This window comes from Pongo abelii, chromosome 2, assembly GCF_028885655.2.
Source record: "Pongo abelii isolate AG06213 chromosome 2, NHGRI_mPonAbe1-v2.0_pri, whole genome shotgun sequence".
Lineage (NCBI taxonomy): Eukaryota > Metazoa > Chordata > Mammalia > Primates > Hominidae > Pongo > Pongo abelii.
This window is the reverse complement of record NC_085928.1, coordinates 96,575,239-96,593,931: the sequence shown is the minus strand read 5'-3', so window position 1 is coordinate 96,593,931 and position 18,693 is coordinate 96,575,239. Positions and strand designations below refer to the sequence as shown.

General features: G+C 42.3%; 1 protein-coding gene across 24 annotated transcripts in view; it reads left to right on the top strand.

Annotated features, from left to right (window-relative positions):
- Positions 1-3,865: 3,865 nt before the first annotated feature.
- Positions 3,866-18,693, top strand: part of SLMAP (sarcolemma associated protein) — a 170,876-nt gene continuing 156,048 nt past the window's right edge. For 13 of the 24 annotated variants that reach the window (XM_054551994.2, XM_054551990.2, XM_054551987.2 and 10 more), the window contains exon 1: positions 4,104-5,404. In XM_054551994.2, the coding sequence (XP_054407969.1) occupies positions 5,207-5,404 (198 nt within the window). In that variant the 5' untranslated portion in view covers positions 4,104-5,206. Of the gene's footprint in view, positions 3,900-4,103; positions 5,405-18,693 lie in introns of those variants that run through there. The other 11 variants (XM_063722046.1, XM_063722044.1, XM_063722047.1 and 8 more) reach the window with 3 other exon arrangements.

Sequence of the window (18,693 nt, the reverse complement as noted above, 5' to 3'; positions counted from 1 at the left end):
TTCCTGAATAACCAGGAAGCCAAAAACATATGAGCAGTGCCTCTGGAATGTCTGGGCTACTCCACCCTGGGCACCTGGGAAATGACAGGGTATTTCCACTCATTAGAATCTCCCTGATGAAGAGAGCTTTCCTTAGTGTGAAGAGGAACTAACTTCAGTTGTAATAAGCCAGTGTATGCCACTAAAAATGTTATATACTCTCAATTTTGGGCTTTGAGTACTCCCAGCTTTCTCTTAATTGGTTTGCTTACCTATATTTGCAATCCAGATACTCTACTGAAACAGTTATGCAAGTGTTCCATAATTTATCATATCCCATGTGTATGTCATTGGTCAAAGTCCAATTAGATCATTATCAATTAGAGAGGGCTGCATATTAGTTGAGTTTACAGAGTTGTCTCCTACACATCAGAAATGCTAATAATTGCCCATCTTTGATGGTACCAGGATGATAATTTTACAAGTCTCTCTTTGCTTTTATAAGATTGAAAAGTGGCTTGGATCATAGCAGTGGCAATACTCATCAGACTATAAAAAGGCAAAAACTTAAAAAGGGAGAGAACTACAAAATCAGGAAACATTGCCATTCCCAATTTCTCAAAATATGACATGTTTTTTATTTAATAAAAATTTTGTGTGGATACAGAATCACAGAGAGGAACACCCACATGACTTAGAATTCAAAGTATCTCATGTATGAGATTTCTTAATTTAAGCCTTTTCTGTGCCTGCTGAATACCAGTGGGTGAAGAATGCCTTCAATGCCATTTTGGCATTTCTAGCACCCTGTATAGCTTGATAGGATTCTTTATCCTGACATGTTATAGTAGTCCCAGCTTTTCTTGTAGAAGAAAGTCCACTCTGCTTAACATTAATTTTAAGAGATATTATAGTAGAACTGAATATAAACAGACTTTTTTTGTTTCCATATGTATGATTAAGTTTCTCTGTATACAAACTAGAGATAAAACAACTTGCTCCTTACTATATGTGGAAGGCTGGGGGAATTCTTTCTACGAGCAGTAATGATAAATATTAACATTCTGTGAGTGTCTACTATTTCCCAGCCATCATGGTTGGCATTTTGTATTCCATTGTTTTATTTAATCCTAAGAAGACTCTGTAAGGTATTATCTACCTTTTTCCTTCCCCTCACCCCCACTCTTTTTTTTCTTAAAAAAAAAAAGACTGGTCAAGTGCAGTAGATGTATGTTTTTTGTTTTTGTTTTTTTTTTTTCAGATAAGGAAGCTGAAATTTAGGGAAGCTAAATAATTTACCATTTATGGTGCTGGTAAAAGTATGCCATGTCTGATTCCAACACCTTGACTTTCATTACTTCTCTTTGATCTTCTAGGAGGAAGATGGAAATGTTCTGAAGTCTGGTGCATTGCCTAGAAGTCCTTCAGCAACTGAAACCTCACTTCTGTCACTCTTCCTCCTCTTGTTTTCCCTTATCTCTTATGCTCTGGTGATACGAACCTACTTGCAATTCCCTTAAAGTCCTGTTCTCTCAAGTCTCTGGACTTTTGTTGGGATTGTTTCTTGGCTTAAAATTTCTTTATCCCAGTAGCATCAGACTAGCTGGTCTAATCCTTTCAAGTTTCAGTTTAAACTACTCTGCCATGCTTCCATTACTCTTGACATACTCCATTACAGCAAGGATCTTTCTGTGTCATCACCTAAATTGAGCAACCTGAGGGAGTCTTTTTGTTTCTTCATTATTGTATTTTCAGGACCTTTCAAAATATCTATTTCGCAGTAGACGTTCAATTAAATATTTATAGAATGAATGTATGAAAGAATGCACAAATGACTTGCTATTCGTGCAAAAAAACTCATTAGGGATCTGTGGAGGGTCCTATCTTATTTTATTCCGTAATAGCCTAAAAGTTATCAGAAGTGAAAACTTTTCATCTTCTCATAAGAAAGCTTTCCAACATATCCTCATTTTGAATAGCATACCTGGAACACAGTGGTAGCTTGACACATATTTGTTGAATTGATGAAGAGCTTGAAAAACAAATATAACGTCTTTATTATATAATGCCTATTCTTTCCAGACTCACTTTGTGTCCCGCCTACTTTATCCTCTAATAATGAGTAACAGTATGTAATTTTCATTCATGCACCAAATACTTATTTATCCACTATTATGTGCCGGCACATTGGTGCACTGTTTCAAGTAGGCTCCTTCTTTTCCTTGATATCCGTGTTCGTGGAAATTCATGAAACCATTCAGCGAATACCATATTTATTGTGGTTTTCCTATCTTCCTTCATTCAGTTCAGTTACTTCTCCCAGACCATCCCTGACCCCTTGGGCAGCTAGTGCCTGCCTCTATCTTAGTCCTGATTACATCAATTTCATGTTTGTCACTCCCTACCCCCATTTCTAACCCACAATACCGTTACGCTCTCAGAAGGCAGGAATTGAAGTTTGGTTCAGTTTTGTGTCCCCAGGGCCCAGCAAAAACCTAGGACACGGCCAAACTGTCTATATAAGTATTGAAATGAATAACTGCTACTTTTTTTTTCTTTCTTTCTTTCTTTCTTTTTTGGAGAGACAGAGTTTCACTCTTCTTGCCCAGGCTGGACTGCAATGGCGCGATCTTGGCTCACCGTAACCTCCGCCTCCCGGGTTCAAGTGATTCTCCTGCCTCAGCCTCCCAAGTAGCTGGGATTACAGGCATGCGCCACCACGCCTGGCTAATTATGTATTTTTAGTAGAGACGGGGTTTCTCCATGTTGGTCAGGCAGGTCTCAAATTCCCGACCTCAGGTGATCCGCCTGCCTCGGCCCCCCAAAGTGCTGAGATTACAAGCGTGAGCCACCGCGCTCGGCCTAATTGCTACTCTTTATTGAACAACATAGATTAACATTTTGAAGTCTCACCACACCAAGTGAATTAACTATTATTAACATGTCATCCATGAGAAAAAAGAGGCTTGAAAAAGTTTAGAAACTTGCCTAAGGTCACACAGTGGTGGAGCCTGTTATTGCAGGAATCTGAAGAATGAAGTCACCTTTGATTCTAAATGAGTAAGACTCCTTCTCACTATTTTTTCTTAAAGTTTTCATTTAGCCCTTGCAAAGTCTTCCTTCTTTAGACCAATGACTCCTCATCTTGATATTGTAAGTGGGGGAAATACCCTCTTTTCTTACTTTGGAAATTGTTCAATCTCTCTTTGGAAGAAACATGATTTTAAACTTTCTGAACGCTCCTTCTGTGGAAGAATCCGCGCAGGAGCTCTGGGGGCACATAACAGGTTCAGTGAGAAAGACTGTCATTCGAAATGGAATGCGGGAACTAAGATTTTTCTTTTTTTCCGGGAAGAAAACATAACGAATTTAGCAGAGGGGAGAATGGTCCTTCTGTTAGGTGCACAAATCCTAAGACTTGAGGGAGTTTGGCGGCTCACACCTAAGGTAGCTGCGGGTGACTGTGTTGCCCACAGCTAAGATGGCTGCTAATGACCATCTCCTTTCGCTGGGTCTGTTCTTTCGCTCGCTAGTATTTTTATCGAGAATTAAACAGAATAAAATTTAGTAAAAGTTGGCACCTCCTTGCTAAGTAGATAAAATAAGAAGGTGGCACTGTTTGTTTGGAAAACCTTCTACGGCGCAAATTGTTCTTGCCCTTAACCAAAATGGTCGTTAAGGTTGTCCCCAGGTTTGAAGCTTCCAGCCCTTAACTAAGATGGCGCCTGGAGGCCCGTTAAAAATTAGCTTGCCCTTTTTTCTGCCCTCTACCAACACGGCTTCCGTGGCGTCGTTCACGTGACATTCCTGGACTACGGCGCGGGAGAGGGGGTAGGAGGGCCCTTGAAGGGTGCGCGTTCCCGTGGCGGTGCACCGGGTAGGTTTCAGTCAGAGTCACTATGGCGGCCGGCGCTGGCAAGGTAAGCTGAGGCGGTGGTGGCGGCTAGGGAGTAGGACCCGTCGTGGCGTCCTGGCTCCAAATCCTCGCAGCCTGCTTGCGGAGAGGTCGGCGGAGGTCGTGCCTAGCGGTGTGGGCTGGCGGGGGTCTGGCTGGAGGGGGCGAGGGCTGAGGCGGGCGGGCTGAGGCGCCTGACGGCCGTTTGTTTTGATGTTTTCCGCACCAGGTCGGAAAGTTTCCTGCCTCGTCGGGCGCAGCTTGAGCTTGCCCCATCGGCCGCGATCGGTGGAGGCTGCGGCGGATCCAGCCCGGGGCCTCCAGGCCTCTCCCCAACCTCCGGGCCAGTCTCCCTCCCCCACCTTCTCGTCCGCCGGGAGCTGCGGCTGCCGTCCCTGAGATGCGACCCTCGCGGAGGCAACCCTGAGGGGAGGCGGCCCATGTGCTGAGCGGCGGCCAGGAGCCCAGGCGTCCGGGGACCAACTTCCTGCCGCCTGGGAACCCGAGCCTCCCGGTGTCGCGCCTCGCTTGGTCTGCACCGGCCTGCGGAGCCGGGTCCCCGCCCTGGTCGCGGGGACGCTCGCCAGGTGCCCAGGAGTCCCGACTTGGCCACTGCCCGCGCCCCGCCGGCCTCCACGCCTCGCGCGGAGGACCTCAGCTATCGCCGCCTCGGATCGTGCCAGGCCGGGGACCGCGTCCCCCTTCCCGGGGCGGCCTCCGCTCAGCAGGGGCAATGCAGACTGTCCCGCCGGCCGTCTAGAGCCCCTCCGCCTCAGTCACCTCTCGCCCCTTCACTCCGGGCGAGGACGGGCGGTGGCTGCCCAGAGGTGCCCAGCCACACCTTCCTTCGGCCCAAAAGGACTTTCCTGGCCGCGCCGCACCGACCCTTCCTTCATGCTGCAGTGCTGCAACGTTTCCGCCACCAAGGGGGAAAAGCGGCCGCGATCTCAAACCAAACACAAGAATTGGCGTGTGACTCATCTGCTTGGATACCTCCAGTCCCCAAACTGTGTTCCAGGAGTTTTCTTGGCCGAAGCTGCCCGATGTTTGAGCCTTTTCTTCCCAGAGAAGAAGATGGACTGAAAGCTGCCAGTTGGGGACTTTTTGTGATCACGGCGTTGCTGGGTTTTAAAGGAGGTGATGGGGCTTGCGCTGGCTTGTCTTCCCACCCAAGTGAAGAGTTGATGTTCACGGGTTATGCTTAGACAATGTGCAGTTTGTGTTAATTTAAAATTTTGGGTGGGATAGGGGCATAGGCTTGTGAAGGGCAGTCCGGATCCGGAGGAACTCCTCTTTGTCCCTGGTAGGAGAGACACCCCCAGTCTATCCTCGATGCCGTCAGCCTTGGCCATCTTCACTTGCCGCCCGAACTCGCACCCGTTTCAGGAGCGTCATGTCTACCTGGACGAGCCCATCAAAATCGGCCGCTCAGTGGCCCGCTGTCGACCAGCGCAGAATAATGCCACTTTTGATTGCAAAGTGCTATCAAGGAACCACGCTCTCGTCTGGTTTGATCACAAGACGGGCAAGGTAATGTCACCACATTGTCCAGCGGCATTGTTTAACAAACTTTTTTTTCCCCCTTTGCCCTCCCTGAGAGGCCTAATATATGCAGGATCCCAGGGTTTGCATCCAGAGGAGGCTTTGCGCAAAGCCACGAATCAACTGTTTGTGTGCCTGGTTCTAGTGGAAATTTGATTGAGGTGGTTGAATGGAAAACACAGAAGGTATTGTAATTAAAAACCTCAGGAGGGCTATGGCATCTTGATAACGTGGTCATTCCCAGTGAAATCCCGAACTAGATAGTGAAACTTGGCGTCTTGCTTTTAGTCTGTTTAGAAGGGTGAATTCACAGTTCAGCGCTTTATTAAGCAAACAGCAGTTCTCAAAGCAATTCGGGGAATCCGTGGCCATTATTATCCCGGGGCTCAAGTGTCTTAATGGTGAAATGTAGTTAACACATAGCTTTAGGTGAGTTCAGATCAGGACCTTTCTAGTAAGGATAATTGCTGGTATAAACTTAAGATTTTTGGAAGGTTTGATACATACTTGCCCTTGGAGGAGTAATTTGCAATAATCAGAGCTAATTTAATTAAGCATGAACAACTGTAACTTTATATATTTTCAGAGTTTTTTACAAGTTGGAGAACACACACATACTGCGTTTGAAAATCACTTTTTGATGTTCCCTGCAGCACTTATTAAGTACTTAATGCATACTTACAGAGGTGCTATTCAAAAGTTAGTGTTAGGAAATGGACTTATTTTCTGAAATTATACTCTATTCTATCAATTATAGCATTACTTAAATGTGATATGATGAATTCAGTGCTTTTCATTTTAAGCGTAACCAATTTAGTATTTTTATGTTAGTATCGTAAGTTACTATACATGTATGTGCTTTTGTTTTAAGAAGTGAAGAAAGAAATTAAGATCCTTTCCATTTTTAAAAACTGTTTATTTATGTTTGTGGAGAGTATACTAAAGAGCTCATCTTTGTGCCTAAACCTCAGGTTTTTAGCTGAGCTACTGAATCAGTTCCAACTTTAAGTTATGTAAGACTAATAGTACTGTCTCAGGTTTCACCTCCTGACTTTTTGCCCCTCTTTCTGAGTTAAATAATTAAATCTTAAAGGAAGAACTTAAGTCTTCAAGAATATGTTTTGAAATGAAAGAAATCTGAGCCTAAAAAGGAAGAGAAAAAATGATACTTCGGCAGCTACTGATTTAAGAAATTATTTTGTAAATTATTTTTTAAAGAAAGGAGGAAAAGATGGTCCAAGTGCTGTGTGCCTTATAATATCCATACTTTATGTGTAGGATGAGAACTGAAGAGTATGTTAACTTTTCTGTTTAACACCAGATCCTCATTTACCTGTGGAACAGACCCTTTCCCCCCTCCCCCCAAGCTGAAGTTAGGGTACCTAAAATACTTCATAGATTACTTGTAATCCTTTTTTTTTTTTTTTTGAGACAGATTTTTGCTCCTGTCACCCAGGCTGGAGTGCAGTGGCGCTATCTCAGCTCACTGCAACCTCTGCCTCCCGGGTTCAAGTGATTCTCCTGCCTCAGCCTCCCAAGTAGCTGGGATTACAGGCACACGCCACCATGCCTGGCTAATTTTGTATTTTTAGTAGAGACAGGGTTTCACCATGTTGGCCAGGCGGTCTTGAACTCCTGACCTCAGTTTATCCGCCTGCCTCAACCTCCCAAAGTGCTGGGATTACAGGCGTGAGCCACTGCACCTGGCCCTCATAATTCTTTAAAATGAAGATTCATAGAACTCATTTTTCCAGCAGTTGAATTCAAACATCAGTTTACTACTAAGTAGTGCCTTAACTCAACCAGTTTTTACATTTTCGCCATTTTATGTTCTTGGGCAACAGGTCTAAACTAATCAGACAACAGGTTTGCTCACAGTACATACTCTGCAAATGCACTTTCTTTGATGAAGCACTCAAAGGGGACTCTCATTTTTTGTTTTACTTATTTGAAAAATACTGATTTCATGCCCAGTGCTTTCCGTGACTGTACTAAAACTCTCACAATAGGTTATTTTGAGATAACTAAGAGTAGATCAATAGTGACTGTTTCATGAATTGAGGTGACATGTTAATATTTGTTTTTTTTTTGAGATGGAGTCTCGCTCTGTCGCCTAGGCTAGAGTGCAGTGGCACAACCTCAGCTCACTGCAACATCTGCCTTCTGGGTTCAAGCGATTCTCGTGTCTTAGCCTCCTGAGTAGCTGGGATTACAGGCGCGTGCCACCATGCCCAGCTAATTTTTATATTCTTCGTAGATACTGGGTTTCACCATGTTGGCCAGGGTGGTCTTGAACGCCTGACCTCAAGTGATCCACCCTCCTCCGCCTCCCAAAGTGCTGGGATTACGGGCATAAGCTACAATATCTGGCCATGAAATTGGTTCTTCAGAAAAACTTACCTTTGAATGGTAGATATGGCTTATTTCTACCATTTTCACTTTTTTCCCCCTTCTGCTTTATTAACTAAAGTAACAGGCAGGCTATGAGACCACTACTTTAGATATAGATGTAATTATTGATTATTATACCACTTAATCTAGTTATAGCAGATACTCTGTCAGATCTTACCATGTCATTGAATTGTTTTAGGAATTAACTATTTAAAGTTTTGGTTTGGCCAGATAGTAGGTTTTAATTGAGCATCTATTATGTGCCAGACACTGTAAGGGATACAGTTCCAAAGAAAACCCACAGTGCGACCAAATAGTTCTTGTATGAAATTTGCAGTGTCTGTAGTCCTAGCTACTCGGGATGCTGAGGCACGAGGTTTGCTTGAGCCCAGGAGTTTGAGGTTGCAGTGCTGTGATTATGCCACTGCACTCCAGCCTGGGCATCAAAGCAAGACCCTGTCTCTTAAAAAAAAAAAGAATCCCTCCAGGCAAGGAGTTTCGTTCTTGTTGCCCAGGCTGGAGTGCAATGGCGCGATCTTGGCTCACCACAACCTCTCCCTCCTGGGTTCAAGTGATTCTCCTGCCTCAGCTTCCCGAGTAGCTGGGACTACAGGCATGCGCCACCATGCCTGGCTAATTTTGAGTTTTTAGTAGAGACAGGGTTTCTCCATGTTGGTCAGGCTGGTCTTGAACTCCCAACCTCAGGTGATCCACCCACCTCAGCCTCCCAAAGTGCTGGGATTACAGGCATGAGCCACCGCGCTCGGCCAGGTTTTTTTTTTTTTTTTTTTAACATCTGGGGATGATAATAGTACCTATTACTGTTTTGAGAATTGAGGTAATTATATAAATCACTTAGCACCCTGTCCCTGGCTCTTACTAAGCACCCAGTACTTAGCAGAGAGGATGTTTAGTGGGGAAGAGGGAACTATTTAGACAACACTGTGCAATTTGCTATAGTGCTATGGAGTCTTAGGAAGGTGATGAGAAATTATTTTCTTTAATGTGATGGCATATATAGAAGAAATTTTTTTTTTTTTGAGACGGAGTCTGGCTCTGTCGCCCAGGCTGGAGTGCAGTGGTGCGATCTCGGCTCACTGCAACCTATACCTTCTGGATTCAAGGGATTCTCCTACCTCAGCTTCTCAAGTAGCTGGGATTGCAGGCATTCATCACCATGCCCGGCTAATTTTTGTATTTTTAGTGGAGACGGGGTTTCGCCATGTTGGCCAGGCTGGTCTCAAACTCCTGACCTCAGGTGATCCACTTGCCTCGGCCTCCCAAAGTGCTAGGATTACAGGCATGAGCCACTGCGCTTGGCCAGACGAAATTTTTAAAATTGAAACTGATGTAGTTGATAACTTTGTCTAAATTGGAAGTTTACCTGGGAGGTCGAAAATTGGGGTAACATGTGCTTTGGATGACTTTCACTTTGTGGTGACTGTTGCATTCTGCATTGTCCATTATGGGAGGCTCATTAAAAGTTGGAAGAAATAGGCCAGGCATTAGTGGCTCATGCCTGTAATCCAGCACTTGGGGAGGCTGAGGCAGATGGATCACGAGGTTAGGAGATCGAGATCATCCTGGCTAACACGGTGAAACCCCGTCTCTATGAAAAATACAAAAAATTAGCTGGGTGTGGTGGCATGTGCCTGTAATCCCAGCTACTCGGGAAGGCTGAGGCTGGAGAATTGCTTGAACCCGGGAGGCGGAGGTTGCAGTGAGCTGAGATCGTGCCACTGCACTCCAGCCTGGGTGACAATGCGAGACTCTGTCTCAAAAAAAAAAAAAAAGTTGGAAGAAATAATAAACACTTGAAACTTTATGATTATTCAAATGATACGTGTTCATTTTAGAATATCTGCAAAATGTAGGCAGGTGGAAATCTAAGTGACACTTTTTAATGCTAAGCTCATGGAATATCTTATTGTATAATACTTAAATCTGCATGTTGAAGGGTGACAGGTTTGGCACAAAGCAGAGTTTCATAATCTTTACCAAATCATCTTCTCAGTAATGTAGCAGTTGGATATTGCCTTGTTGGATGCTCTCCCTATGTATTATCCTTCATCCTTTTCGGAAGTCAAGCTCTTCAAATTAGATGGCAGATAGTAGAATGGTTTTTTTTTTTTTTTGAGTCGGAGTCTTGCCCTGTCTCCCAGGCTGGAGTGCAGTGGCGCAATCTCGGCTCACTGCAACCTCTTCCTCCTGGATTCAAGTGATTCTTCTGCCTCAGCTTCCCAGGTAGCTGGGATTACAGGCATAAGCCACCATGCCCAGATGCCTGGCTAATTTTTTGTATTTTTAGTAGAGACAGGGTTTCACCATTTGGCCACGCTGGTCATGAACTCCTGACCTCAGGTGATCTGCCCGCCTTGGCCTCCCAAAGTGCTAGGATTACAAGTGTGAACCACGGTGCCCAGCCTAGAATGGTTATTAATCCCTCTGTTGATTCAAGGCACCACTGAGCAAGCAGATCTACCCATATAATGGTTACATAGAAGGGATAGTGAGTGGACTCTTGTGATTTGGATGGCCCAATTTGATTTGAGGCTTTAGGGTACCGGTGACATGCTAGTGGTTGACATAGTAGTCTACTTCCAGTCTCACTGAAGTTTACTTACTACTGGTAGTAGTTGTCTACTTCTAGTCTCACTTTTAATTTAAACTTAGTGCATCTTTTTTTTTTTTTTTTTTGAGATGGAGTCTCGCTCTGTCACTCAGGCTGGAGTGCAATGGCGTGATCTCGGCTCACTGCAGCCTCTGCCTCCTGGGTTCAAGCAATTCTCTTGTCTCAGCCTCCTGAGTAGCTGGGATTATAGGCACACACCACCACACCCAGCTACTGTTTTGTATTTTAGTAGAAACGGGGTTTCACCATGTTGCACAAGCTGGTCTCGAACTCCTGAGCTTAGGCAATCCACCCGCCTCGGCCTCCCAAAGTGTTAGGATTACAGGCGTGAGCCACCGCGCCCAGCCTAGTGCATCTTTTTGAGCACCTGTTCTATCATGATTTGTTTTAGTGAAGGGCATAGTGGTAAAGGGGGAGAAAATGACATAAACTGGTAAGGATTTGTTATTTCTTCTTTCTAGAAACTTTTACATTGAATAGAGAGGGTGACAGTGCACTTTGAAAATAGTTGAGATGGATGATATTATATAAGTTTCAATGGCAAAGGAATGATGACATTTGACTTTAAAATTAGGAGTGGATAGATAAGAAAAGGTGTTTTTTTGGTTGATTTTATTTTTTTTGTGGGGATGAGGATGGAATAAAAAGCAGATAATTTTGAACGAGCTTTGCATTTTCCAAATGCTGAGGAAACTGACTTTGTTGGGTTAGAGAGTTCTTTGAAGAGTAGCCAAGGGTGAACATCTATTCTGTGTGATGTTCTTGTTTGTGCCTTGTCTTTGTAATTAATTTTCACACTCCGGAAGACAGGAACGTTTTCCTACTATCTTGTATAAAGTAGTTGTTGAATAAATGAAGCTGACTAGATAGTGTGGTGCCAGGTTGTGAAGTGCCTTTCTTACCAAGCTAAGGATGTGGACTCTTGGGTTATGGAAGGCCTACGAGAGTTCTGAGCAGAGCACTGACATACCAAACCCCTGTTTAAGAAAGAGTGGGCCGGGTGCGGTGGCTCATGCCTGTCATCCTAGCACTTTGGGAGGCCGAGATGGGTGGATCACCTGAGGTCAGGAGTTTGAGACCAGCCTGGCCAACATGGTGAAACCCCACCTCTACGAAAAATACAAAAATTAGCCAAGTGTGGTGGCATGAACCTGAAATCCCAGCTACTTGTGAGGCTGAGGTAGGATAATCACTTGAACCCAGGAAGCGGAGTTTGCAGTGAGCAGAGATCCCATCTTTGCACTCCAGCCTGGGCAACAGAGGGAGACTCCATCTCAAAAAAAAAAAAAAAAAAATGATACAATAGTGATACAATAGCGGTATGTAAGTTGCCTGGAGCAAGGAAAAATGGGTAACAGCTTAAATAACACTTTTGTACTAACTATATACTGGGGCCTATTCTAAATGCTTTACTTCTTAACTTATTTAATCCTCAAGTAACTCTTTGAGGTGCTTGTTTTTTCCACATTAACCTGTGAGGAAATTGAGGCACAGAGAGATCTTGGTCACGTTCACATAGCTATTAAATGGTAGAATTGAGATTTAAACTCAAGCTCATAACCACTGTGCTATTCTAAAGGCTTTATAACACTTTAGATACGATGTGATTTTGTGAGGGCATAGACCAGGTTAACAGTAGGAATGAAAATGATTAAATGCCAGAAAATGAAAAAAGATAAGAGTATTAAATTAACTTGCACATTAGGACTTTGACAAAGAGCAAGGTCCTATGTGAACTGAAGATTTTAGGGAAAGTTTAATGGATGAAACAGTTTCATGGATGAAATCCAATTTAAACTAGACCGTAGGACTTTTAAAAAGAGGAAGAATGTCCAGGAACAGTGGCAAATGCCTGTAATGTCAGCTACTTGGGAGGCTGAGTCTGGAAGATTGCTTGAGGCCAGGAGTTTGAGGCTGTAGTATGCCAAAATTGCACCTGTGAAAATCCACTGCACTCCACCCTGTGCATCATAGCAATAATTTGTCTCTAAAAAACAAAAAGTTCAAAAACTTGTATTTGCCAGGGGTGCATCAGGTCTGTAGCCCCACCTACTTGGGAGGATGGGACAGGAGGATCACTTAGGCCAGGAGTTCAAGGCTATAGTGCACTGTGATTGCTCTAGCCTGGGTGACATAGTGAGACCCATCTTTAAAAAAAAAAAGTGGGGTTAAGGGATAGATTGTAGTTAGGGTCAGTCAGGGAAAGGAGTTTTGGGTGGGAGGAAGAAGCAGGGATGATACGGCATGTTCCAAGGACATTGCAAGGAAGTCATTGTGAAGAGCCTGCTGAATTTGACAACCAAGATTGTTTCTTCTTTTTTCCTCCGCACATCTAAACATCACCACATAGATCCTAGCCTCAGCTTTTGGGAGAATGGCAGGTCATACATTCTTTTACTTTTTATTTGTTTGTATGTTTGTTTTAACAGATACTTAAGTTTTTTGTTGACAGAAGTATAAAGGTCATTAAGGGGTGCTAGTTTTTGTGAGAAAGTCTTTTACTTGACAAGTTGTATTTAAGACACATAATGTGAACATGTATAGGAAGCCAGATTATATATTTAAAGCACATGTTCATTTCCTTCTATATTATTTTTCATAATAGTGGGAAATTGATAAAATATTTTATCTGTGATTTCAAATTGTTAAAAATATCGATGGTGTATATACTTAAAGCATTTTTTTTCCCACTTAGTTCTTTGACATTACTCCTTAGGTTATATAGGCTTATATAGGCACTTGAAAATATGGATGTGTTTGGTGGTTAGTACTGTATCTTTTGTCAAATATACAATTTGGGTTGGATTTTAAATTTACGCACATAGAAACTGTGTGTTAAGATCTTCTCAATATTTTCAGGCTTACAGTTTTATTTATGTATAAGTACTGACTTATTCTAGCTGAGCCAAGCAGAAATGATTTTCCAATATAGACTTTCAAGCTTTCAAGTGAATTTAGGTTAAATTCACTCTTTGCCCTTTTAGGCTTCTGTCTGATTTTCTTTCTTTTTTTTTTTTTTTGAGATGGAGTCTCGCTCTGTTGCCCAGGCTGGAATACAGTGGCACGATCTCGGCTCACTGTAAGCTCTGCCTCCCGGGTCCACGCCATTCTCCTGCCTCAGCCTCCTGAGTAGCTGGGGCTACAGGCGCCTGCCACCACGCCTAGCTAATTTTTTTTTTTTTTTTTTTTTTTTGTAGTTTTAGTAGAGACGGGGTTTCACCATGTTAGCTAGGATGGTCTCGATCTCCTGACCTCGTGATCCGCCTGCCTCAGCCTCCCAAAGTGCTGGGATTACAGGCGTGAGCCACCACACCCAGCCTACCTGTCTGGTTTTCTTAAGTGATATTTCTACTAGAGCTTAGTATTTATTCTTTTTGGTATGTAGGGAAGAGAATGTCATTCAGAGTTTTAAGTGAAAAGATTGTGAGGTTAACTCTTAATATATGTCAGTTACTTCATAGTTACTTGAATCAAGAAAAATGGTGGCATTTATTAGCGGCTGAAATGTTCTAAGTTTACGGTCCAGACTCTTTTCTCTTCTCGGGTACATGCTTCTCTTACTGACACTATATAGGTAGATAAATAGTTACACCTTTGCTTAAAAATCATTGACGTTGCCTCATTAATTTTTAGCATTAAAATATATATCTTATTTTCTTTTTTTCCAGCTCTCTCTTTTATTACTGTTTTTTTCTTCACCCCAAACTTTGTGTACTAGCTGTATGACAGTGTTCACTGTTTCTACAACAAGTGCCTTTTTTTGCTGTTTTGTCTTCTAGAATGACCTCTTCTCGTTATCCCTTAAGGCTCAGTTCCAATGTGAAACCTTCCCTGACTCCCTTTAACTGAAGAATTAATTGTTTCTTCCTCTATACTTCCATTTAACTTTGTGTATAATTTCTTTATTTCTTTTTTTAAAATTTATTTTTATTTTTATTTTTGAGACAGGGTCCTTCTCTGTCACCCAGGCTTGAGTGTAGTGGTGCGATCTTGGCTTACTGTAACCTCCACCTCATGGGTTCAAGCAATTCTCCTGCCTCAGCCTCCCAAGTAGCTGGGATGACAGGCACCCACCACCACACCTGGCTAATTTTTGTATTTTTAGTAGAGATGGGATTTCACCATGTTGCCCAGGCTGATCTCGAACTCCTGGCCTCAAGCAATCCACCTGCCTCAGCCTCCCAAAGTGCTGGGATTACAGGTGTGAGCAACTGCACCCAGCCTGTATATAATTTCATTATGGCACACAACAAAATAACTATGATGCAAATGTACTACTGTCCCATCAGATGTGAACTCTTGAGAACAAGAGAATAGGCACTATATTCATGTTTGAATGAGGAAAATGTGAACAATGGAGCGGTTTGTATTTCTGCAAACCTGTGCAGTGTCAAAGGGCAGAAAGTCATTCAAGTTAGTTCTCAATTTGAGATCATGGACTCAATTATCAATATGTAGTCTTTGTATAAGTCATTATTTATTGAGAGCTTGCAGTTTGCAAAACATTTTGCTAAGTGTTTTTGGATCGTAGATCCAAGTCTTGTGATTGGCGATATTAAATTATATATAGAACGATTACAGTTTCACACAAAATAATTTTAAAAGGTTTTAGAATAATCAGAGTGCTTTCTTGTTTCATTTGGTCTATATAACACTCTTAGAAGGTAAGTAAAACAGCTGCAGTCTGGCTCCCTTTTGTCCAAAAAGAGTTTGATGTTTAGAGGTTATTTGTACAAGATCATCTAGTAGTAACTATGGGAGTTTTTCCCCCCCTGAAATAAAAGCCAACTATTAGACATTTATTCTGAACTATCTTCTTAGAGACTGAGCAATTATTATGAAAATCTGTCTTTTGCTCTCTTCAAAAGTAATCTAAGCTATTGCTTTTTGATATATAACCAAAACTTGTCATATTACAGACTTTCAAAGACTGAAATAACTCGTTAATTATTTCTCTGAGTCAGCTAACATTTTTAAAAACTTACCTCTACTACTCCTAGCAATAAAATATTTTTTCTTGGGCTTGCATTCAGGCAAACTGATTTGACTTTGGGTATATATGTAAATGAATGAAACAGCCTTGGAAAAACTTGTTTGGCCATGTACATTTTTCATGCTTTATAAGAGAGTAGCTGACAAATGTAAAGAAAAGAAGGAAAGCTTATATAGGCACTTGAAAATATGAACGTGTTTGGTGGTTAGTACTGTATCTTTTGTCAAATATACAATTTGGGTTGGATTTTAAATTTAAGCACATAGAAACTGTGTGTTAAGATTTTCTCAATGTTTTCAGGCTTACAGTTTTATTTATATATAAGTACTGACTTATTCTAGCTGAGCCAAGCAGAAATGATTTTCCAATATAGACTTTCAAGCTTTTCTTATTTTTTACTTATACAAATAACAGGAATACATTCTCATAAAAAGTCAAGCAGGCCAGGTGTGGTGGCTCACACCTGTAATCCTAGCACTTTGGGAGGCTGAGGCAGGAGGATTGCTTGAGGCCAGGAGTTCAAGTTCAGCCTGGGCAACTGTTTATATGAAATGTGTAGAATAGGTAAGTTCATAGAAACAAAGATTGGTGGTTTCTAGGGGCTGAGAGTAATTGGAATGTGATGGTTAATTTTATGTCAGTATGGCTAGGCTGTGGTATCAGTTTTTCACTTGACCAACTTTTGGTGAAACACCAGCCTGATATTCCTGTGAAAGTATTTCTTAGATGTGACTAACATTTATACCACTAGAGTTTGAGTAAAGCATATTACCCTTCATAATGTGGGTGGGCGTCTCTGATCAGTTGAAGGCCTTAAAAAGAAGACTGAGGTCCCCCTGAAGTTAGGAATTTTGCCCTCACAAAGCTGTTGGACTCAAGACTACACAACAGCTCTTCCCTGAATCCCTAGTCTAATGATATGCCCCACCAATTTCATACTTGCCAGCACCCCCCACCCCAGTTGCGTGAGCCAATTCCATTAGATAAATCTCTCTGTATAAATATACATGCAATCGGTTCTGTTTTTCTAGAGCCTTGACTAATATAGGATATGACTGCCAAATTGGTACGAGTTTGTTTTTGGGATGATGAAAATGTAAAATTGATTGTGGCGATGGTTGCATCTACTTAAATTGGCAATTGTATGGTGTTTGAATTATATCTCCAAAAAGGATTTTTATTTTATTTTATTTTATTATTTTTTTTGAGATGGAGTCTTGGTCTGTTGTCCAGGCTGGAGTGTAGTGGCACGATCTCGGCTCACTGCAAGCTGTGCCTCCTGGGTTCACACCATTCTCCTGCCTCAGCCTTCTGAGTATCTGGGACTACAGGTGCCTGTCACCACGCCCGGCCAGTTTTTTGTATTTTTAGTAGAGATGGGGTTTCACCATGTTAGCCAGGATGGTCTTGATCTCCTGACCTCGTGATCCGCCTGCCTTGGCCTCCCAAAGTGCTGAGATTACAGGCGTGAGCCACCGCCCCCGGCTGGATTTTTTTTTTTTAAGACACAAGATCTCACTATGTTGCCCGGCTGGTCTCAAACTCCTGGGCTCAAGTAACCCTCCCACCTCAGGCTCCCAAAGTGTTAGGATTACAGGGTGAGCTACCACACCTAGGCCCAAAAAGGAATGTTAGATGAAGTAATAGCTTAGTGAAAGCAGCTTGGGATATAGGAATGAGAAGACAGTGAGTGAGTATTCAAGGTAGGTAGGATTAACAGAGCAGCTTTTGAAGTACCATTAACAGAGCAGCTTCTGAAGTACCATATAGTTTGATTTTTCTCTCTGCTTCCTTATTCTGAATGTCTTACTCTTGATTGGACCTTTGTTTTAACAAATGTATATAAATAGTAAGTTTCCAATCTTGAAATATTTGTTTCTAGGCACAATTTTGGTGTTATTGAGAAGTTGTAGTGCCAGAGTATTAATGTGAGAATTGAGAGAAATGGTTAAGATATAGTTTAAAAGTCTCAATCTGCACCTCAATCAGTTCAGCATAAGATTGATTTTACTTACCAAGGAATCTTTGATGTATGCAGGCACATACATAGAAGCAGTAAAGTATTGTTAGAATGAACTGTACTAGTTTGATTAGAAGAAAGTATTCATTTAAATTGTAGCTGAACCCAAACTGGGGCCATTATGCATTCTTAGTCTTTATTATCTAAGTGTCTCATTCTTGCAGTGCAGTGTGGTGTCCAGTACATAGTCCTGGAAAAATATAATTACGATACAAATAAGTCAAACAATAGTAGCATCTGTGAATCATTGTTTCCAGGGAGCTAAGAGAGTGATGTATTCCTTCCCCCGGGATTGGGGGCAGAAAATGTGGGAGGAAAGAAGAGGGCTTCACAGAGAAAGTTGTTTTTAAGCCACTGTTTGAAGAGTGAGTAGGGCTTTGCTAGCTGGATAAAAAAGAGCAATGCAATCTAGCTGGAAGCATATGTTTAAGGCAGAAAAGCAGAATGCAAACCCAGAAGTTGACAAAATTGGGGGGAAGAAAATAGAGCTGCTGTCAGTTCTTTGGGGGTAGTCGAGCACTGCAGGCAGATGCCTTAAGGGAGGCAGTGTAGTTAAAGATTTTGGAGTTGGACTACTGGTGTTGGAATCCTGGCTCCGTTGCTTGCCAGATATGTGACCTTGGGGAGTCTCTGTGTTTTCAGTTTTCCTCATATGTAAAAGGAGGCTAATAATGGTATTTACTTCATGGGACTTTTGTAAACATTTAATGAGAATTGTAAAGCACTTAGCAGAATACCTGGCCCAGGATAGGCAGTCAATAGCTTGTGGCTATTAGAATTTTTCTTTCTTTTTTGGTTGGTGTGTTTGTATAGTAATACCAGTTGAATATCCCTTATCAAAAATGCCTGAGATCAGAAGTTTTTTGGATTCCAGATTTTTTAGGATTTTGGAATATTTGTATTATACTTACACTTACCAGTTGAACATTCCTAATTCAAAAATCTGTAATCAATTTGCTCCAAAATTCAGAACTTTTTGAGTACTGACATGGTACTCAAAGGAAATGCTCATTGGAACGTTTCAGATTTCAAATTTCAAATTTTCAGATTTGGGTTGCTCAACCTGTATTACTTACGCAAACTCCTCTCCCGTATGCTGCTGCTGCTCCTCCCTCTCCTCTCCCCTCCCCTCCCCTCCCCTCTCCTCTCCTCTCCTCTCCTCCCTTCTCTTTCTCCTCCTCCTCCTCCTTTGAGAGAGAGAGAGAGAGAGAGAGAGACTTACTCTGTCACCCAAGCTGGAG